The sequence below is a fragment of the Phyllostomus hastatus genome, unplaced genomic scaffold (genome assembly GCF_019186645.2).
Source record: "Phyllostomus hastatus isolate PE091 unplaced genomic scaffold, TTU_PhHast_1.1 phas_contig_58, whole genome shotgun sequence".
NCBI classification, from domain to species: Eukaryota; Metazoa; Chordata; class Mammalia; order Chiroptera; family Phyllostomidae; genus Phyllostomus; species Phyllostomus hastatus.
This window is the reverse complement of record NW_025333916.1, coordinates 16,479,215-16,501,705: the sequence shown is the minus strand read 5'-3', so window position 1 is coordinate 16,501,705 and position 22,491 is coordinate 16,479,215. Positions and strand designations below refer to the sequence as shown.

At 45.3% G+C, this 22,491-nt stretch overlaps 1 protein-coding gene across 6 annotated transcripts in view; it reads left to right on the top strand.

The window, feature by feature from the left end:
* The window catches only part of RASGRF2 (Ras protein specific guanine nucleotide releasing factor 2), a 196,992-nt gene extending 176,760 nt beyond the window's left edge, over positions 1 to 20,232 (top strand). For 5 of the 6 annotated variants that reach the window (XM_045847896.1, XM_045847895.1, XM_045847894.1 and 2 more), the window contains exons 19-27: positions 263 to 375; positions 4,418 to 4,478; positions 4,789 to 4,892; positions 7,201 to 7,285; positions 9,990 to 10,187; positions 11,462 to 11,541; positions 12,844 to 12,961; positions 13,532 to 13,600; positions 15,815 to 20,232. In XM_045847896.1, coding sequence (XP_045703852.1) covers positions 263 to 375; positions 4,418 to 4,478; positions 4,789 to 4,892; positions 7,201 to 7,285; positions 9,990 to 10,187; positions 11,462 to 11,541; positions 12,844 to 12,961; positions 13,532 to 13,600; positions 15,815 to 15,907 — 921 coding nt within the window. In that variant the 3' untranslated portion in view covers positions 15,908 to 20,232. The remainder of the gene's footprint in view (positions 1 to 262; positions 376 to 4,417; positions 4,479 to 4,788; positions 4,893 to 7,200; positions 7,286 to 9,989; positions 10,188 to 11,461; positions 11,542 to 12,843; positions 12,962 to 13,531; positions 13,601 to 15,814) is intronic. The other variant, XM_045847893.1, reaches the window with a different exon arrangement.
* The last annotated feature ends 2,259 nt before the right edge of the window (positions 20,233 to 22,491 follow it).

Genomic DNA, 22,491 nt, shown 5'->3' with positions numbered 1-22,491 from the left:
CACCACACTGGAAGAAATAGAATTGTCTTGGGCCACACATTAAATACATTGTGACATGAAATCACAAAACAAATCTCATAATGTTTTAAGTAAATTTATGATTTTGTATTGGGCTGCATTCACAGCCATCCTGGGTGCACGTGGCCTGCGGGCTGCAGGTTGGACACCCCTGCTAGAGAATTTATCACGAGGAATGGCGTCCTGTATTGTGGCACTAAACCCTTCAAAACTGAAACTTTAAAAGATCCATTTTATCTTATAGGATTTCGAACTCAACAATGAACTCAAGATGAACGTCCTAAATTTGCTAGAAGAAGTTTTGCGAGATCCAGACCTTCTTCCACAGGAAAGGAAAGCCACAGCCAACATCCTGAGGTAAAGGCAGTCACAGCTGCCTGTTCATGACCTTGGTTGGTTTGTGCTATGTTTGCAGAATGTAAGATCCTATCAAACCAGAAGGACGTAGCTCAGACCACGGGGGCAGCGAGGATTCTGCTCCCACGGGTAGAGTGTTACCTAGCATCTCCTGTTTGCTGCTGTCTCAGGAAGACTGCGGACTGCGCGATGTGACTCGTGTGGGCAGACAGTGGTTGACTGTAGAAGCAAAGCGGAAAGGGAGAAAGCCTTGAGGAGCCTCTCCCATGAGCCCTGCAGGCGTTGGCAGAGGGATTTCCTTTCCTCACCCGGGTTCTAGTGGTTAATCCGAAGCCTGTGTTTGTGAGCAGGCGGTGGCATTTCTGTGGGAGTCTCGTTCACCTGGCTGTGGAGGTAGCACCCCAGAGTAGTTTCGCATTGTCTTTGGTTTGTTTCCCTGGGCTCAGGCTGGGATTTCCACATCACGTGTGTGGCATAATTTTGAACTCTACCCTTTGTGGTAAAGGATGGAATTTGGGTTTCCCGCGAGAGATTTGTTTGGTCTGCCCACCTAGCATCCAAGCAGGTAACAAGCTTTCTTACAACTTCTTGAGCTAGTGGGAGGCTTTTTTTCCGAGTCCACTCTGTACACAGAGGGCGTCATCCATGGCTGTGTGCAGACAGTTCAGCTGGCCCCCTGGCTTGCAACACTGTGCTCTGTCTCTGCCTGGAGGGAGGAAGCCCAGCACCCGTCTTCTCCAGCCTGGTTTTCCCTCACTGTTGTGACATCTAGTTTCCTCTTCACTTGCAACCTTTGGAAAGCATCCTTATTTTTTCCTTCAGAGCTCTGCTGTATTGTGTCTGTTATCCAGAATGCTCGTGGCGGGGGAGGGCCCATTTTAGATCTTCTTTGATCTAGGAGTTGTCACGGGTTGAATTGTGTCCCCCCTCCCCCAACATACATTGAAGTCTTAGTCCCCATAACTCAAAGCGTGGCCTTGTTTAGAAATAAGGCCATTGCAGATGTAATTTGTTAAGATGAGGTCACACTGGGGTAAGGTGGGCCCTAATCCTGTGTGACGGGTGTCCCTAAGAGAGGATGGCCTTGTGAAGATGGAGAGGCAGGGAGAAGGCCACAGGAAGAAGGAGCAGAGATTGGAGTTAAGGAGTGCCAATGGGCTCACATCAGCCTGGAGGAAAGGAAGATCGTGCTTGGGGAAACCCTAGGAGGGAAATGGTCTGGCAGGTCAGAGAGTGAAGACACAGGAGATTAAACCATTCGCTCTGGTGAGGAGGAGCAGAGCCTGAGGCAGGCCACACTGGGGGCACAGGCCACACTGAGGGCACAGGCCCGCTGCACGCAGTAGCCCGCCGCTGCCCAGAGAGTGTGGACCTGTCCCAGGCCCGTTGCTCTTGGCTGTGTTTTGCAGCCTACCTGATTTCCACAATTAAAGGGAAAATTTCCTGGTTGTGCAACTTGGATAATCCCATCTCCTTTTAAGTTTTTTAAATCTGGTGTTTCCTTATAAATGCACAAATACTAAACGGGTCATACTGACCAATAAATGTGAGGGAAACCCAGGATCCTGGTGTGTTCATCAAAGCTTTAAGCTGGTCGGAAGACTGGGAGCAAATTCATGCTCTCCTGGAAGTGGGCCAGAGGCGGGGGGCCTTCACAGCTGATGGGAAACAGTTGTGACTGCACCTCCCAGCGAGTATGACTTACAGCCGAGAGAAACAAGAACACGTCCTGTAGTGAAATGTGGCCCTGACATTGGAGATTTACATGCGTTCAAGTCACATAACTGTGATATGTAAGCACGAAGCACACATTTAAACATAAATTACATGAATCGAGTAAAGTGAAAGCTTTATGCGATGACCCACCCTGCCTTGCACAGTCTCACAGGGGTTACTTTAAGCCTACTTAGCATAAACAGTTTGGTGCCCCGTTTGTGAACAAAACCCTCTGCTCAAGAATGCTGTTTCTAAGATACCACCGCCCTCCAACATTGTCTGACTAGCTGGCTTCTGAGTCTCTGCAGTGTTGAGTTTTTTGTAGACAACTAACATGCCACAAAATGAAAAGAAATAATGACTGAATTCTTCGAATGCCAAGTGGAATGGGTTCAAGTCATGAAAAAGTATCCCTCCCAAACCTCTCAGAGCCCCAAACAGCATCAGTAGCTCTTATGAAGAGAGAAAATATTAAATAACTTAATGGGACCAGAGTGTACTGTGGAACCTTAGGGTAAGATCATTAAGGAGAGGAACATTTGATAGAAACTAATTTCTTGACCACTTCTTTCCAAAAGAAGAAATAGTCCATCTTCATTTAAAAAAAAATCTTTTCCATGGGTACATGTAGTTATGTGGCCACTGATCTCTCGCCAGGAACCTAGCCTGCAGTGGAAAGAATGATGGAAACTCTAGAAAACAATCGCTTTTATTCCCTACATGTAACCCTTAAGTGTGATTTAATAGTCTTGGGAGATGGAGTTGTGTTTACTTGTTGTTTTCCTCCCCTGACTCTGTCCTTTACCATATGAGGACTATTTCTTTTTGCTCACAAATGACATGGGTAATTGCTGACCAGAGGACTGCCCCTCCTATAACCTGGAGGGATTCTGCTCCCCATAAACAGCCGAGAGAGTCTTTGTAACAGAGGAGGAAGGCTGTGGAGAGGGAATCGAAGTGTGTGCTCTGCTGGACCCTTGAAGAGGTGCCTCCCATAAGCCTGCTTCAGACAAAGGAGGGTGAAAGAAGAGCACAATTGCACCACACCCTGGCCAAGTTAGTTTCTTTGAGATTTTGTGTCCTCATTGTCAGAACAGAAGAAATAATACTTACCATGGCCCTGGCTGGGTGGCTCTGTTGGAGCATTGCCACGTACGCCAAAAGGTTGCAGGTCGGATTCCTGGTCACAGCACATACCTAGGTTGCAGGTTGGAGCCCCAGTTAGCCCGCGGGGCGCATACAGAAGGCAACCAATGGATGTTTCCTTCTCACATTGATGTTTCTCTCTCCCCCTTCCTCTCTCTCTAAAATCAATAAACGTATTCTCAGTGAGTATTAAAAAGTAATAATGTTTACTTTGAAGGGATTTTGTGTGTGCGCGCGATACATGAGGTAGTGTATGTTAAATGCTTAGTGCACACCTGCCACATCGTGGGTGTGGAACAACCCCTCTGTGGATTCTTCAGTTTGGATGATAGTAGTTTTGTTCAAATCAATTCAAAACACAACAAAACTTCACAGCATTATTTCTTTTGAAACCCGCTTCCCCCAGCAGACAGGCTGCATGCTTTGGGACTGTTTAAACATGTTAACACTTTTCATACATTATTGTGCCTTCATCTGGGAAAACTTACAGTGCTGGCTCAGATGGCCCGTTATGTAATCATTGTAATTCTGGCTGAACTAGTGTGGGACGTGCTGCATCACTCCCACTGTGGATCCCGCGCCCACTTCAGTCATAAGCAACTTCTGCATGTATTCATTCACTTACCACCTATCAAAAAAGAATTTTATTGAGAGCTGAATGATGCCATGTGTGGGGACACACCACCAACCCTCAGGGAAGCCCATCTGGGAAGCGAGTGGGGAGAGTTTACCTGCTGCTTTCCTCCACCTCACACCCTTCAAGTTCTTGCAGCAGAGAAGCTCCCTCAGCTTCTGGTCTGCATGCTAGTGGGGAGGGGGAAGAGCCAGGATTCCTGCCTAGGCGGGGCAGGTTAGGGTCAGGGGCAGGGAACAGAGGAGCAGGGATGGGGCCGCGTGGACCTCCTGACTGATAGGGTACCACAGGAGGCCAGTGTACACACAGCCCACCACCCTCCAGGTCACTCTGAGGTGGGTGTTTTCCTCACAGCCTTGTCTGCAACAAGTCAGCTCCCGTGGTGATCCTGCACCTTTAACGCGTGTGGTTTCCGTCCCCAGGACCACCCGTGTGCCCCTCACGGCTCCACAACCTCCCGCAGGCAGCCACCCTGCAGACCCAAGGAGCGCCCATTCCTGCTATGTCTACTTTCTTCTCATGGGAGATATTTTGATTTTTTTTTAGAGCTCTTTCACAAGATGATCAAGATGACATTCACCTCAAATTAGAAGATATAATCCAACTGGTAAGTTCACCCATGGTCTCATCCAGCACAGTTGCGTGCAGACTTCCGCTCCAAGGCCAGCAGCGTGCCTGCCCTGGTCACGGGGCGCTGGTCCGTGCGTTCTGTCGCTGAAGCTCTGTCCGAGGAAACGGGTTTGGTGTGTCGTAGGCAGCTGGCCCTTGATATTCACGTTGGCTGGTAGTTCTGAGCTTCCCACCATTTTCTGCATAGTTCGATTCTACGATAAACTTTGTACTTCGGCAGCGGCTCCGAGCAGACCGGAGCCCCGCCCCCGAGTGTGTTTCATCCCCTGCCCCCTCATCTCTCGCAGGCGGACTATCCGAAGGCCGAGTGCTTTGAGACCTTGTCCGCCATGGAGTTGGCTGAGCAGATCACCCTCCTGGACCACATCGTCTTCAGAAGCATCCCCTACGAGTGAGTGCTGCCCTCACAGCGGCAGGCCCTCCAGGCAGGGGTAGCCGCTGAGAGTTGACGTGATTCCTAAGGCAGATGAGTGGGCAGAGGTGTGAGTCTTCATCTTAAAATGGTTTGGTTCCACTGAATGCCTTTTAGTTCCAGTTTATGTTGGAAGTATTGACTGGGCCATAGTGGGGGCTCTCGAGATGGTCACACTTGTGTTTCTGTCTGTACAATGATTACCACGGAATGTACATTTCTCTTTACTCTCACACCCTTGCATGGCAGAAACCTCCATGCAGCTGTGACCGTGGCTCTCAGATTTCAGTGTGCCTAAAATCATTTGGGAAACTTGTTAAAAATGTACATTCCTAGATTTGTTCCTCAGAGATTCAGTTCCAGTAAGTGTGAGGCCCAAGAAACTGCATTTTCAAAGAAAATCCTAGATAATTGTAGGTGGTCCAAGACTTTTAGAAAGACTGGTCTTGGGTAAGTGCTGTAAATTCTGCTACGCACTTGCGTAAATCAACAAGTGTTGCTGAGCTCTGAGACCATGGGCACATCACACAGCCTTTCGGGGTCCTCGTGTGCAGAGTCAGGGAGGCTCTGACAGCCCCTCCCAGCTGGCATATTTGGTGGCGCGCACAAGCAAGACCTTTGTTTGGGCAAATGCAACTGTTGGCACACATCCTCTGTGAATGCAAAATTAAATTGAAAATAAAGGAGGGCTGGGTAAGAGATAAGAGCATGTCAAATTGAGGACAGGCTGACAATGACCAGAGGGGAGGATAATGGGGGAAAAGGGTGGAGGGTTCACAGGAACAATTATAAAGGACACATGGACAATAACAAGGGGGGGTGTGGAAACAGGGGAGGGAGGTGGGGAGGGCTGGGTGGTGGGAGGGGTGGGGGAAAAGGCAGACAACAGTACTTGGACAACAATAAAAAATGTTAATTAAAAAAGAAAAGAGACAAGAGCATGTCGTGTACAGAGAAGACACCCGTGAGGATGGAGGGCCAGGAGTGGCAGGGTGGGTGGTCAGAGGGTGGGTAAGGGTCAGGGCCACAGCTCTGTCACAGACACACAAGGAGCATGGACATAAAATGTCCCTGCAGCCTTTTACATATTTTATCTTCTTTCTCTCCCCCTCTTCCAGCACTCATAGACCAATCCATAAATGTGAAAAAAAAAAATAGAATAGGAACATGGCCCACTGGCCAAGCAACCTAGTGACTATTTGAGCACTTGTGTGAGGAACCACAGCACCTTTCCCTGCCACCTCCTGACACCCCTCCAGTGCAGTGAGGATTCGGGAGGGACATGAGTGTGACCTCCGTGGGGGAGGAGAAAGAGCAAAGCCCAAACCTTCGTGCTGGCCTGTGATGTGGTCTCTTCCTGGGACCCTCCCCCCCATCCCCTTTGTGCTGGCGTGAACATCTACCAGTTATTTTCATCACCCACAGGACTGGCACACCTGTTGTCCATCAGCCTTGCAGGACGGGGTGGTACCACCAACAGCGAGGGATGAAGGGCCTTGCACAGAGACTCAGTCAGCATTTCTGGGTTAAGAATGTGTCAGTGATTTTATTTTAAGTTATGTTTTGCAATGGCTACATAAGATAATTCCGGTGTGCTCCATTCGTCCGTCGCTAGCTGTGACCTGGTGGCCTGCTCCTGGGTGAAGGGAGAGAGTGGAGTGTTATTTGGAGGACAGGCCTTCCACCAGGGTGACCTTCCTCCGCCATAACTGCCTTCATCGCATGAATGGGCCGCACAGGGGTAACTGCGAGGTTGTTTATCCAGCCCCTTACCACAGTGTCCTGTCTTGGGTTCCCGGGAGAACAAGGAGAGTCCTGCCCGTGGAGTGGACATTTGCCGGAGACCATCAGAGCAAAGTGGAGGGAAACATGCTGTTCTTGATTAACATTTTTGGTAGTGATTCATTTTTTGGATCTTCTGCTAAAGCTTACACTTTTTTAACAAGCTGATCCAGGGAAAAAATCTAGGTTTCTGAGTTAGTACTTAGCCTCTTTACTCCCCTTGCATGGGTCATTGTTTTCCAGCTTCAGAGAAGCCTTTATAACGAGCCTAACAGGGACAAAGTTCCTAACATTTATAAGAGGAAGCTGGAAACTGAAAAAATCTTTTTCTTTTTGCACGGAGTGGTGAAATGCTCGGGTCGAGCTAAAAGTCACGTGAGACGGTCAGTAGCAGCTGCCGTTGGGCAATGTCAGGTTTAATGTGTATAATGTCAACAATGATTCACACCAATAATTGACCATTTAAAAAATTTAATTGGTTTTATGTTTTGCTTTGAACTTGCAGAGAGTTTCTTGGGCAGGGTTGGATGAAGCCGGATAAAAATGAAAGAACACCTTACATTATGAAAACCAGCCAGCACTTCAATGACGTGAGTAACCATGAAAGTAAAACATCGGGCACGTTATATAGGAAGATGAATATCAGGGTCTTAAGATTTTTTTTAAATAAAGCTAACCACATTTAAAACAGAACTGAAGTAATGTTAAAGATAAGCTTAAATCTCCTCTAAGAGTTCACAGCGATGTCAAAATTTTCAGTTAACTTCCAGATGTGAGAGGTTCGCTTTTGATGGTACCCAAGTCTGGTGAGTGCTCAATAATGCACAGGGTGGTGTTATTGTTTTCATCACAATCATTATTACTTCACGGTCGTAGATTGACTGGTTCTAACAGAATAAATAGCACATGTGTCACTGGTTGCTGGTGGTGCTGGGGACAGTAAGGTTAGGTGGATGCCACCCTTCCTCATCATGACTGAGCACATTCCGGGGTTGGAAGGGGCCTCTCTGAGCATGATTACAGTACTGCTGCGGCTGTGTGCGTGGTGACAGCTGTTGGTCCATCTCCCCGCCCTCCTCTTCCCCAGCAGTAGATGCAGTGGCTGTATCCCCACCAGCTCCTCATTTGTTTTGTTCTAATGGCCTTGGCCCTGAATTAGAACCACAGGTGTCGGAGTGTCTTCAGGCCTTTCCAGGCAAAAGGGAAGGCTCTCTTTGCAGTTACACACAACTACAATAAAAATAATAATGATAGTATATTTTTTAAAATAAGACTACCAGGAACACCAGTCATTTAGAATCAAAATACAAAACAATGGTGTAGATTCCCAAAACGGCGCTTTTGCTCAGGGCACTTGCAGGACACTTACGCACTGAGTGAACATTAGCACACAATGAGGGTCACAGCCACTGCTGCCCAAAGGACAGGACACACAGCCCACCTCGGCCGCTCTCTGGAAAGCGGGGCCCCCGCTGTGGAAAGTGACCCTCTATTGCCTGCCACACACACACACACACACACACCTGGGGTACAACGGACACTCAAATCAGGGTCAGCCCCAAGCTCCACACCCACATCTCCACTTCGATGGCCACCGCATTGTGTGCCCTCAACAATTTGCAAATGAACTCGTCATTGGCACCCCAGACCTGCCAAGCCTGCTTCTTCATCTTCCTCTCTGTCCTCAGTCACAGATAGTGGCCTCACCACGCACTCACTCACCCAGACCCAGAATCTAGACGTCGTCTTTGACATCTCCCTTACCCACCCTCATTGCCCCGGTGTATTAGTGAACCCTAAGGCTATATATGTCTCAGACCCTTTTCCCCTCCTTTGCCACTGCTTTGGCCTTGACATGGCCTCTCGTACTTCCTCTCCAGGAGCTCCTAACTCACTACCCCCTGCCCCCTCGTGCCTTCCAACCCACTCCTCATGCAGGATTTTGGGAATAGCTTCTCTGAAAGGCTAGCCTAATGATACCACTTTCTTTGACAAAAATCTGTAAGTGGCTTGCCCTCACCTTCCGGATGTGGTTCATCTGCTCCACCTGACCTACAAGAGCCCTGCTCACCTGTCGTCCTTGTCTCTCATGACCCCCTGGGCTCCTCAGGTGGCTGCTAGATCCTCCTTACACCATGCCTCTCACCTCTATCCCTGTGAAGAGGCCCTTCTGCTGTGATGGAAAGCAGCGACTGACTCAGTGCAGTCCACAACCTCATTGCCAAAGCCTCCTCTGTGCTAGACCAGATGCCCCATATGTCCTTATGCTCTCCACAACGCCACCCACCCCGCCCCCGTGCAGACTTGGCTTTGCATTTTGCTATGTGGCATTTACTGTTTATATCTGCCTAACCCCCCTTCCCATCTAGCTAGACCCAGTGCCTTAAGGTCAGGGATGCTGATTTGTGCCTTTCTGTTTCTGGCACCTAAAAGAATACCTGCTTCATAGTAGGTGCTGAATATAAAATAATTTTTAAATAAATATGCATATTGATCATTGTGAAGCACTGTGAGATCTTAAGTACTTAAAGAATCACCAAAGAATGCTTGCACTCATCAAATTTAGTATACAGGTATAGTATTAGACCCTGTTCCCTTTTAGGCCATCAATCCGACTCTGCCCTTTTCCTTTCTGTATTCTAAGTGCTGAGCTTTTTAAGCCACTGCCTTTTCTCTTGGCTTTTATTAACAGAATTATAGTTCTTAGCCTTGAAACTATAAGTCTTTTTAACTACTGCTGGGAAAAAAATTCAACAAAATAGGAGAAAATATTCTCTCTTCCCATTCACTGAAGCATTTCCGGTTTGAGGGTTGATCAGGTTAGAAACAGTTTGATTGGAGGTCCAGTGTTTTGTTTGTCTGTGATAAACTGGGGCTTTTGAGAGTGGATAGTGCACACAACGGGGGCGGGGAGTGGAGGGGGACGAGGAGCATGTGGAGAGGCCCCAAGAACTGAAACCTGTGATCTGCAAATGTTGCTGATCCTCAGGGGTCAGCTCATTCTGCTCTGTTTCCTCAATAATTGTTGCAAACAACTCCTTCATCGAAATTACCAATGAACAAAGTCACCTCTTCCTCAGCAAGCTGATTCTAAGCAATGCCTCTCTTGCCTCTGTTTGCTATTATTATCACAGACTTTAGTCACTTCAGAAAGTTTTTATCTAGATATGGACTATGATCTGTATGTCCCTCGGCACCCTACTTTCCTGACGCTTCTGCAGGTAACTCAGGTATTTGGCCCAAATGCGTTGCCTCGGCTCTTAGCCGCTTCTCTTGGCCTTCCCATTGTCTCAGATGAGTAACCTGGTGGCCTCCCAGATAATGAATTATGCCGATGTCAGCTCTCGTGCCAACGCGATTGAGAAGTGGGTGGCGGTGGCGGACATTTGCCGATGCCTGCACAACTACAACGGCGTGCTGGAGATCACCTCCGCCTTAAACAGAAGTGCCATCTACAGGCTGAAGAAAACCTGGGCCAAGGTGTCCAAGCAGGTGAGCAGCGGCATGCCACACATCCTGCTGCTGAGGCGAGGAGAGGCTGGGAGACCTGAGCCAAGATAAATAGTACTAATTAGAAAATAATTAGCTGAAGTGAGCAGCTCAGTTGCCAAAGAAAGGTGCCAATGTGGGTAATTACTGTGTTCTTATCACTTAATTGATTCCACTCATGTGCATTTCTAAATGGTTCATTTAGAAAAGAAAATACGACCCAAAACATTCATTATAACATATTTGGGGACAGTCTCAGACAATGTGGTTAACAGTCAGGAGCTGTTGCCTGAAGTATTTAGAGAGGGCACATTGATTTCAAGTGATGCTGAAGGAATCCAGTCTTTCCCCCCAAAGTGAGGGTGCAGATGTCTTAGGACCGAACACCAGGACAAAGGGACAAAGGGTCTCAACATTCACCTCTTTCTTTGCTACCCACATAGTAAATTTAAAATTTTGGCATAACGACTTAGATGTGCAGAAATAGAGCTTTCTTAATTTTCTTTTAATTGGACTCAGCTTGCCCCTGCCTATCATTTTCATTCAGATAATGTCAATCACAGTCCCCGCCCAGGCTTTTCCTCCTGGCCTTCTCTGTGGATGGTGGCGGGTGCTGGGGAAAGCCCCCAGGCTCCTGGGACAGGGCAGCCTGAGGGGCCTCAGCCTGGGCATTCTGCTTTCCCGGCCAAGCTGCAGGGACTGGGACTCCGGGACTGCCAAGGGAAGACCCTCTCCCTCCCATCCTTCCGTGTGCCGTGGAAGTCCAGATCAGTGTTGACAACAATTGCATTTTTTGGTCAGAATCAGCTATATTTTTATAACAAGTTGATAAAGACGATCACAAGAGGAAGGATTTGGACTGGAGGACATAGGCAGATCCATAGCCAAGCAGCCAGACATGAGCTTTGATGACTTGGACATTAACACTCAGAGAGCTTCATCGTGAACGCCCCCGTCCCCGACATGAGACTCCCCCTGTAAAAGTCCCTGTTCAACACATGCTTCTCAGCCCTTTCAGTCCCCGAGTTTCTCGCACATTGCCGTTTTCCTCTTCTACACATTTTCCCTCTTTTTGGCTGAGTAGTGTAGTCGTATTCTCTTCTCTACATGTCCTTTTTTTCACATCAAATAATATCTCATCTTGATATCTTGAGAACAGTATCACATCACAACAACTGGCCATTGTGGAAGACAATCGAACATCTTTTGGGAACTTACTATCTTATCACACTATAGGAGAGTTTTCATGGCATACTAAGTCTTTTTTTTCTTTCTAGACAAAAGCTCTAATGGACAAACTTCAGAAGACTGTTTCATCTGAAGGAAGATTTAAAAATCTCAGAGAAACCCTTAAAAAGTATGCCTGTCTTTGTTAAATTATCTGTAGTTCATGAATATATTTCAGTAATTGATGTGGTTTACAGTTAGTGGCCTACTTCCTACTTTGCTTTGTAATGAAAAACAAACAGGAAACAACTTCCATCATCTTCACATTTTTCCGATTTTCTTTGTCATTTTGAATACTATGCACACAGTAGGTGTCATATGGATATGCTCACAGTATGCAGGCCATTCCAAGTAAGGAGAAAATATCACCATAGTAAGTCCAACTAGGATTTACTATTAAAAGTTTGATTTGGTATTTCTTTTTTTATTTTTTCCTCTTTTTTTATTGTAGTTCAATAACAGTCGTCCCCATTTTTCAGCTTAAGCATAATGATACCCTGTGATTTTTTAATTTAAATATTCCAATACTTATTATCATTATCTACTTTTAGCCTTTTATTGCTGGATCATTCTCTGTTGAGAGAGAGAGAAAATAGAATAGAATAGAATAGAACAGAAAATCAAATCTGTCCTGCAACTGGTTTTCTTACAGTCTGCACACAGGCCCTGTGGTGCCACCAGACAAAGACTCCTGGCAGTAACCACAACAACACAACAACTAGTCACTGGGTACTCACTAAGTTACAGACTCCATGCCAAGTGCTTGGTGTGTCTTATTGAAGCCTCACAACTAACCAGAGACATAAGTTTTAGTGCTTCCCTTTTATGGCAAGCTGCAGTCAGAGGGTTAGTTTAGCCTAACACCATGTAGTCAGTGGTCACACTGGGGCGTGAACCCACTTCTCTCTGGGTCAAAGGCCCATGTTGTGTCCCACCTCAAAAGCAAATGAACAACACACAAAAAATAAGGTCTCACATTAGTGTGCAGTTGTGATATTAATGACAGCTATACTTTCAACTTTTAAATACTAACTAAAACAGAACACAAGCTTTATCAGCTCTAATCACATTGATTTTTCTGCCCAGTTCTTTCAGGTTGACCGTTTGCACTTTAATGAGGTGAGGGCATAGGGATTTCCTACAGGCCAATTTACAGGTTCTGCAAACCAATATGAACAGGCACTGCTAGCAAATGTTACATATCTGTCTATGAGTTATCTTATTATTTGAACCTGCCATTGTCTCAAACACATTGTAAAGCATGGGCTTTAATTTGGTATTACATTCTATTGTGAAAAGATGTATTTACAACTCTGCTTCATGAGTGTGCTTCTGAAAATGGAATTAGAAGACTTTATTCTTCTTGTTTAACTGAGGTGGGAAATCAGCGTCATGGGAATGGGCATAAGAACAGTATCTCTTGGTCTTGCAGTTGTAACCCTCCCGCTGTTCCTTATCTGGGGATGTACCTGACAGACCTGGCGTTTATTGAAGAAGGAACACCAAACTTTACTGAGGAAGGCCTTGTCAATTTCTCCAAAATGAGAATGGTAGGTGCTAATTTCCTGATCAGCTTGTTTTAGTGACTTTACTGGCTTGCAGAGAAGGGGCTAAGCCATGAAAGTCACTGCTCGCTCTTTAACTTTGAAGTGGACGAGATGGTGCAACTGGGTCTAGTACCTGATATTGGCTGACTGAGATTTGAGCTGAGCCATTTCAGCTTGCAGTCTGAGCAAAGACAGTGGGGAAGAAAGCTCCTGGGATGAACGTTTAAGGCTGGCCAGTGACAGATACTGAAGGCTTCTTGCTGGACAACCAGGTTCCGAGCACTGAGTGAGAAGCAAGAAGCCTGTGGACTCTAGCACCCAGAGCTTTCCACCCCTGAGCCTGAGGCCACGCAGTGCCCGCTGCCCCCTGACTGTGAATTCAGTATCTTCTTGCTGTTAGCATTTTGTACAGCTCATTGAAAGGCAAGAAAGCCCTGAGCATAAGGAATGATCGGGCAGAACTCCAGGTACCACACTGGAGGAAGTGACCGACCACTCAGGGATGGGCTCCCAGAAGAACATGCTGCAACACAGGGAAATGCTTTTGCTTTGCTTTTGTTGTTTTTCTGTCAGATATCACACATCGTCAGAGAGATACGCCAGTTCCAGCAGACTTCCTATCGAATAGAGCATCAGCCAAAGGTAACATTGTGGTTGTGAGGGAATGTAATAAAGAAAAAACAGATTAATGAATTAGAAACAGCAGTAGAGTTGATCAATAATACCAAAAGCTGACTCACAGGAAAGACTGATAAAATAGACAAATCTTGGGAAAATCTGATTAAGAAAAAAGAAACAAGGCAAAAACCCATCAATTTATCATCAAGTTTTATTGATTTTACTTCCTATATTTATCTTGAATCTGTCTACATCACCACCATCCCTGGTCTAAGCTACTAATATCTGTTACCTGGTCTTCTTGCATTCACCCTAGAATGCAAAATCCATTCTACAAATTACAGCCAGATAGAACTCAGACATAAGGTAGAACATGTCTGCAACTTGCATAAAGTATTTTATTGTTTCCCATTGCTCTTACAATAAAGAAAAAATATCTTGCTATGTCAAAGAAGTCTTGCATTATGTGACACCTACTCATCTTTTAAGATTCATCTCACGCCTGGCTGGCATAGCTCAGTGGATTGAGAGCGGGCTGTGAACCAAAGTGTCGCAGGTTCAATTCCCAGTCAGGGTACATGCCTGGGTTGCAGGCCACGGCCCCCAGCAACCGCACATTGATGTTTCTCTCTCTCTTTCTCCCTCCCTTCCCTCTCTAAAAAATAAATAAATAAAATCTTTAAAAAAAAAGATTCATCTCACATCGTATACCCCCTTTTCCCTTCCTCTCTCCATCCCAGCCACAACTGGTCTCCCTTTCTTCCCTCTTCCCTTCCTTCCTTCTTCTCATTTTTTAATAGATGTTATTTTTTTTAGAATTGTTTTAACTTTACAAAAAATTGGGAAGGTAGTACAAAAGATTCCCATATAACTTATAGCCAGTTTTCCCAGCTCTTCATGGAACTTGACAAACTTATCCTAAACTAATAAGGAAGGAAGCTTAGAGGGGCAAAACTATGATGAATAAAACAGGATTATGTAGGTGTAAGAATACAAATTAAATAGAACAGAATAAAGTTCAGATGCATATTTCATCCATATGAAAATCTAATATGGAATAAGGGAAGCATTTTTAAAAAGTGCCAGAAAGAAACTGACTATTTGGTAAGGGGAAAAAGAATTTTGACTTTCCATCTTACACCATTTACAAAAGTAAATTCCAGGTGAGTTCATTACCTAAGTGTAGAAAGAAACATTCAGTGATTTGGAAACAACCCATACGCCCATAAACAGATGAATGGATAAACAAATGTAGGAGATCTGTGAATGGCATACCACTCAGCAATGACAGAGGACAGATTGCTGATGCCACAAATAGATGAATCTTAACACATTATGCTGCGTGACAGAAGCCACACACAAAAGAGTGCATACTCTATGACTCTATTTACCTGGAGTTCTAGAGTAGACGGAACCGATACGTGGTGATGGAGACTGGAGCACTGGGTGCTTCTGGGAGCAGGTTGACCGGGAAGTTGTCTGAGGAACTTTCTAGGGTGATGAGGTTGCTCTACATCATGATTTTATATATTTAACATGGGTGTGTACATTTGTGAAAACTAATCAAATTATTCAAATTGTTAATTTCACTTATGTAAGTTATATCTCAACAAAAATAAAGAACTATGTACGTGGAAATGCCCCATGCCCCAACGTTTCCATTTCAGTGTCGTTTCCTTCCATTTTGCTTCTTGTCCCTCCCTGGAGGGACACTCACACGTGAGCGCTGGGAAGCATGCTGACGAGGTTTCACCTCGACTTTGTGCAACATTGAAACACTGACAGCAGCTGAATGCCCATCGACATGAAGTCGTTCCATGAACTCTAATACATCGCACTGTTAGCGCTGTGCAGCAGTTAGAGCTGTATGGACTGGCAAGGGGGCTCGCACAAGTTACAGTTAAGAGATGAGATCAGGATAAATTACACGATATGATACCACTCATGATTAGAAGGGAAAAGATTTCTGTAAGGACATGTAATCTCTAGAAAGACAGGAAGACATTTAGGGGGACACGAACCAAATGGTGACAGTGTGCTTTCTGAAGGAAGGGCCCGGAGAGGACGAGAGATGTTTGATTTTATTTTTATGTACAGAGAATACATTCATAAGTTTCTTAGTTATGTAAAATTTTAAATGTTAAGAGGATATGTTGAATTGTGTCCAATTCCACTCAGAAAATGCACAAACTGATGTTCTGAAAAAACTAAAAGCTAGGATTTCCTTTTTTCCCCCAGGTCACTCAGTACTTGCTTGACAAAGCCCTCATCATAGATGAAGACACGCTATATGAGCTGTCGCTAAAAATTGAACCTCGGCTCTCTGCTTGAAGAGCCGGCCTTGCCCTGAGTCTGGAATTTTCGTGGAGCGGGGGACAGACAGAACTGTGCATGCCATGCCTCCCTCCCTCGTGCGGCGAAGACCGAGAGGATGGAGACGAGGCCAGGCCTCCTTGGTCCCAGAAGAAGAGGAACCTGGCTGGAGTTCTGCTCCCAGCCAGGAAAGCTCAGCTGTTTGGGGTCAAAGACAGAGGCTTCAGACTTGAGTGGGAAGGTGAAAAGAATGATTTGGTACAGTTGATGGCACATTCTGCATAAGGGAATGTACGGTAGGAGATTTGGTGGTCATTGTGATGACACAGGCAAGAGGGTCACTTTCAATCTCTGCCCCATGTTCTGTTCAAACTTGGGGGTGAGGGTTTATGAGAAAGGCCTGTGATGTTTCTCTGGCATTTCACTGGTGTGGGTGCACCTCCCAGTCTTCTCCTAGGGTTTAACTGCTTCCATTCCATTTCCTTTGTTACCAGCTTCCAGAAAAGCCTAGGCTTCCTTTGCAGGGGTGGGCCGCCACACAAGCAATTTCAGTCTGCAGCATGTGCATGGTTCAGTGCATGGAGGAATGACGGCATGTTCTGAAACTGCTTTCCGGTCTTTAGGCAACAGGAGAGGAAAGAATGATGAAAGCCAAGTGGATTTGTATATAACACTTCTTTAATTAGAAACTCAGTAGTCTGTGCCCCAGAGGATTCCAGCCGGTGGCTGCACGAAGTGGGGGGCTTCTTCTTGAGGCTGTGCCGGGAAGCCAAACCCTTGAGGGGCAGGTGCAGAGTTTGCGCCAAGGCGCCCACGCGCCTTGCCGACGAAACTGTGGAATGAGACAGAAGGCCACAAAGTGCTGTGGGGCAGGCGGGTTTCAGTGCTGAGTGAAGAGGTGTCATGCTGAGACGTCTCCGCACCTCGCTCTCTGTTTGCCTTCTCTTTACCCCTCACAACAATGCGGGAATCTCTTCCGATGTTCGGGAATCATTTTAGGCTCATTATGAAGACGGGTTGTATTTTTAGAAAGTTGTTTAGTGGGAATTTCTTTGTAAAACCCACACTTCCACGTACTATTGGCAGACAGTTCTTCCCCAACCGTCTTTGTTTTAAAATTTTTATATTTTTTGAGTAAAAATATTGTATGTGTATGGGAAACAGGTCCAACCACTCACAGCTGTGATGCCAGAAAACCAGCTGCCGGGGTTCGTCCTGCAACCCTGTGAGGGGAAAATGACCTCGCTTTTCCCAGGATTTTCAGTTGTTTGAAGAAATAGGGCTCTCTCGTGTTTACTTCCTTCTTCTTTTCTCAGGGAGACCTTTGCTTTAAAAGAAGGAAGAGAAAAAATATGGTTCTTGTTACCTGAGCCTATTGCACCTGACTTTTTCACTTAGAGGCATGGAGTGTATCGATGTTGACAATGAACAAAATTGATCTGTCTGGCTACTTTCCCTCTTTCTTTGCACTTTAATTATGTTGTTAGAGCTAACAGCTGGCTAACAAATTCATCCTGCTGGCTCCTAAGGCCCAGTGGGAGGGCCAGCATAGAGCTGGAGAATGTATACAATTTTCCTGCATGGTAAGGGCCATCTCTGTACATAACTATACAGTGAAGTAACAAGGAAGTAAAGAAAATATTTATAATATTTGAAGACCATTCCAAAAATACTTTCAATAGCTCATATTAGCCAACAGTGTAGCACTAAAAAACCCAAGGAGGGTTACTTATGGTTGCTTTATTTTTCTTTTTTTCTACTAAAAGTTGCCTGTTTATTCTCTGTAGTTTCAGTTAAGAGGTTGAAGCATCTTGACGCATGACACAAAGCATGGGTTCTTTGGTTCCTAACAATGCACAGCTTGGGATTTATTTCTGTGTTCAGAAACTGAGGGCTTGAATTAGTGTGTCAACTGAACCAAGCACCTCAAGGTCTTGTAGAAGAAAATTAAGGTTAACTTTCTTGACTCAAAATCATAGTCTGAGAAGGTGAATGAAAACCAGGACAATCAGTGAAAGGACCAGACAAAGGATTTTCAGGTGAAACAACGCGTGGAAAGATCCATACCTTCGATTCTGCCTTGGAGTCCCCAAAGTCTTCCAGAGGGGAGAGGGTGGGTGTGCGCTTTCCCTGGAAGTTTGGACCCGTATTTCTCAGACTCGTATGTTTCAGACCCATTGCAGCCATTCTTATGAAAGGAAAAAAAAATGAGATTGAGGAATTTGTAAACGGTCCTCCGCTTTTGGTATGTAGATTTTCAAGTAGTGACAAAGCGGTTATGTTTATTTCTGCAGAATGTTGGAAGCGCCCCCCAGTGGTCAACTATGGGCACTAGCAATCGCTGTGCAGACCGTTAGCGTTTTCCTGAGCTTTTCAAGTCCTTCCTGCTTTCTGGAGTCTCTTGGCTGGAGCTGTGAGAGAACTCCGCCACCGAAGGAGTTCCTTTTGATGACCTGCACCATTTCTGGGCCAGTGGGGATAGGGACGCACATTTAAAAAAGCTCAACTTGGTCACATTTAAAATCCCCGAGAGCAATTTGTGATGTTTCTTCCAATTGTTAAAAGCACCCACCCTCTTCTGCTTTGCAAGCTTTGTGTGTATTGTTGGAGCCTGCACTCCCGGCTGCATTTTGCCTGTATTCCATTTTATGAGACCCATTTCTAAGAGTAGATGGGAGGTCAGTTTCTAACAACCAAGTACCAAACACTTTTATTATTGCAAATTTAATCCATAAAATCAGAAGTAAATCCAAGTTCATGCTTACAGAGGAGGACCTACATTTTGTAATGTCAATGAAATTACCTTGAGCTTTTAGAGGATGCCATTGGTCATTAACTAAGACATCCAGGTTTGCTACTGGGACAAATCTCTTCATTAGGCCAGTATATTATGTGACAGATCCAGGCATGAAGTAGAATGTCGTCACTTTTCCGTAGCGTTTCTCTGAAGGAATTTAAAGAGGGAATTTTAAACTACTGTTGCAATAGTTTCAAGTGGCTCTCACACAAAGTCCCAATTACTGTTTGTGAAATTTCAGTGCATCTTAAAGTACTACCTAAAAACAAATGAAACTCACAGATACTGATTGACTTGAAAGAGAAAAATTGATTACGTTCCAGTGCGGGGAGGGGGGGCTATGTGATGACGGACCACACCTCTTCTCCCGAGATACTGTTTGAGACAAGACCTTGGATCTGCAGAGCCTGGGCCACTTTTCAGTTCTTCACTAAAAAGAGAAATGTAATCAAAGGGGTTAGTCTCAATAAAATTAACTTTTATTTTAAAATAAAGGATTTTAGTTCACTTTTCTTTTCAAAGTTTGATTTTTCTTTCTGAAAAAAATCTTTCCCTTCATTTTAAAGTATAAGAATTTTTTTAAAAGTCCAACTGTAAAGTTTATCATTTTTACAACTATTTAAATGGGATAAAATAACTATTATTCATGGCTAAGTAACAGAACCTGGTTAATGTCTACAGCCAGAAGGAATAAATGAGTAAGATATTTCTTTTCACTAAGACAACAGATTGTCAGTTTAAATAATGACTTGGTCACAGATGCCACTATGTGAATCCTGGTAATAAGACTTGAATCAATGAAATCTAATCGAGTGTCATTTTTTTGGTTTCTGTTAGTGACTTAAAATTAAGAGATAGCAGAACCAAACAGAAAACAGAAAGTAGAAAAGAACCACTTTGTTGTGGGTATAAATACATGAAGGATTCAGAAAACTCTTCATCTGGGCTTCCACACAGCATGACATTAACATTAGGATTGATTGTGCTTATCTCAAGAAAAATAATAGTTCTACTTAACAATGCTGAGCCACTGTCTTTTACACAATCCTTTTCATTTTCCCCTAGAAAGGCAGTTATGAAAGAGCGCTGGACTAGGCTTCCTAGCCCTATGTCCCAGGCCCAGCTCTACCCCTACAAGCTGGGAACCCTTAGGCCAGCACCGACACCTCTCTGAGCCTCAGTTATCTCGCCTGCAAAATGGAGCTACTAGTAATTTCTGTGCTGCCTACCTCACAGGGCTGTCATGAGGACAAAATGGGTTAGACTGTAAACTGTAAAGTGCTGTCCAAATGTGAGATAACATGCTTACCATCCCCGTCTCTCTTTTGCAGAAGATTTAAATGTATTTCTTTGTTATTTGTGTGCGTGTGCGTGCGTGTGATGGAGAGACCCATGTGCTGCTTTGAGAAGCATATTGTTTGTGTCCAGTTACTTTGGGAACCTGCTGACTTGTGATTCCCGCGGAGGGATTTGTGCTGCGGTATAACACTTGCCACGCAAGGTATGGGCTCTGCCTATATGCAAATTAAACTTTGCCTTTCTTGAATTCTCAAGTGTCTCACGAGTCTCTTCATTTAATTCTTTTTGTATTTTTCTACTCTGTCTTCTTCGTACCAGTGAGCTCCTTCAGAAATGTTTTACTTTTATTTAAAGTTTAAGGGGAAAACCAGAAGTTCATGTTGCAGGTATTCAAAATCAGATAATTTGAAGGACCTCAAAAGAGATTTTAAGGGTCATCTAGTCCTACTCTCTCCAGGGTATAAATCTTTCCTGTGACACCCTGGCCCGTGTTTGGCTGCCTCCATGCACACACAACTCACTACTGCCCGAACAGCTCTGTTCACCTAATGTCAACTCGGTGCTGGTGGGCGTGTGCGGAGAGAAGACGAGCTGCGGAGGGGGAGGCCCAGAGCGGCCACCACTCGCTCTGACCTTGGACGGACTCCTCCTGGGCCTTCTGAGGCCAAGTTCCTCATCTATAAAATAAGGCTCATATCTGTCCCTAGAATTATTGCCTTTTTATGTGGAATAATATATATGAAAATATTTTGTTTTGCCAAGTAGATAGTTGCCCTAACCTTAGGGCTGAAGAGATCACACGGCAGCCGTTAAGTACAATCAAAACTGAAAAAAGGAAGAATCTGGGTCCCTCCTATCCCCTCGGCTTCCTTTCCCACTCCTGAAACCAGCGATTGGGCTGGTGGGAATCAGGAAGCCTGGTTCCTTTCACCTCATTCCTTGGCCATCCTTGCCTGTCAGTAAGTCTGGGTCCCACGATGTCTAGGTTCCAACAGGGTTCAGGGACAGAAAAGAAAGAAGCCCCAAACAGATTTCCTCTGAAGCAATTGATGTGAAAGTTGGGTATTTCACATCTGTTCCTGTCCTTATGGTGAGAGCCAGCCACATGACCACGCTGGCTACGAAGGACAGACAGAGCCCCGGGCTGTCACGGGAGCTGGCAATGATGGAGAGGAATAAAGACATACAACAAAGATCATGTTCGAAGGATTGTTAGGAATCTGGAGTCTCTGCTGTGAATCACGAGGAGGTTTCCACCTCTGTCAGCCACCTTCGTAATGTGCTTGAAGGTGACCAGGGCCCCAAAGAGTGGAACCCCCTTTACTCAACCATGTTCCAACTTCTCTTCTTCTGACCTTAATCACTAGCTTACATGAAATTACACTGTAAGATGAAGGCGGAGGTGAGGTGTATGGGTGGGCACCCTAAATATCAATTAGTAAGGAATGGGAAAAGAGAAAAAGAAGACATGTTTCTTATTGTAACTGCTGTTCTTTAAACTCTATGTTTCCATGCTCTCCAAAGCCTCATCATTTTCTGGGTCTTGGATCTGGGTTATTTCAGGGGTCACTGGATTTCTTTCACTTGGTGCCTGAACTGACTTGAAACTGTATGTGTGCAAAAGAACTATTTTGGGAAGAAATAAGCCTAGACTGCTCTCGCCCCTGTCCCCGACCCCACCCACAGAGCCGCCTCCTCAGCAGCTGATCAGCCCCACAAGACCTCCAGTTCCCTGCCCATTGTGCCAGGAGAGGCCCCCAGGGGCCCGAGGGGCCTGGTCCATCACGACAGAGTGTGCGAGCTGGGAACTCTGACCCCTCAGAAGGTCATGCTATCAGTTTGGTTGGTCCCAATTCACAATTGTCTTAATGAAGTTGCAATAGAAGGGCCTCAAAAATATCTGAATATGTCATATGTAGAAAGGGAAAGTATCACTCTGTAAAAATTTCAATGTAATGTAAGCTAGGTCATGATAACATGGGAGTTCACTGAGATGTGACAAATACACAGTAAAGTGCACGAATCTTAAATGTAAAGCTTGAGAAGTTTTTACATATGTGTGCACCCATACAATACTCCCAAGTCAGGGAATTTTCCACCCCCCAGAAGGCCCTCTCATGTGCTCTCCCAGTTGGTATCCCCATGTAGAGAGAAAATAGCTATTTTTGCCAAGGGTTAAGTTTAAAATAGTTGGAAACTCTGAAAGAGAGCCCCTCTAGGTGAAAGGTTATTCCTGGGCTCCACCCTCTGCCCCATCATCCCCTCTGAGCACCGGATGGGCCCTGAGGAGGAAAGGAAAGGGGCCAGTGGTAGACGTGTGCAAGTGTCTGCAGAAGCTGCCTACGTGACAGTTGCCAGGGGCCTAAGCAAGCTCCCTCCGCAAAGGCAGGGCTGCTGTCCAAAGTCCTGGGGGGTCATTGCTATTTGCGGTCAACCTTTCTGGTTCGTGGCAGGTGTCCCAAGGAGGCCTATTTTTAAGCAGGAATATGGCCTGCTGGGTTTTCTG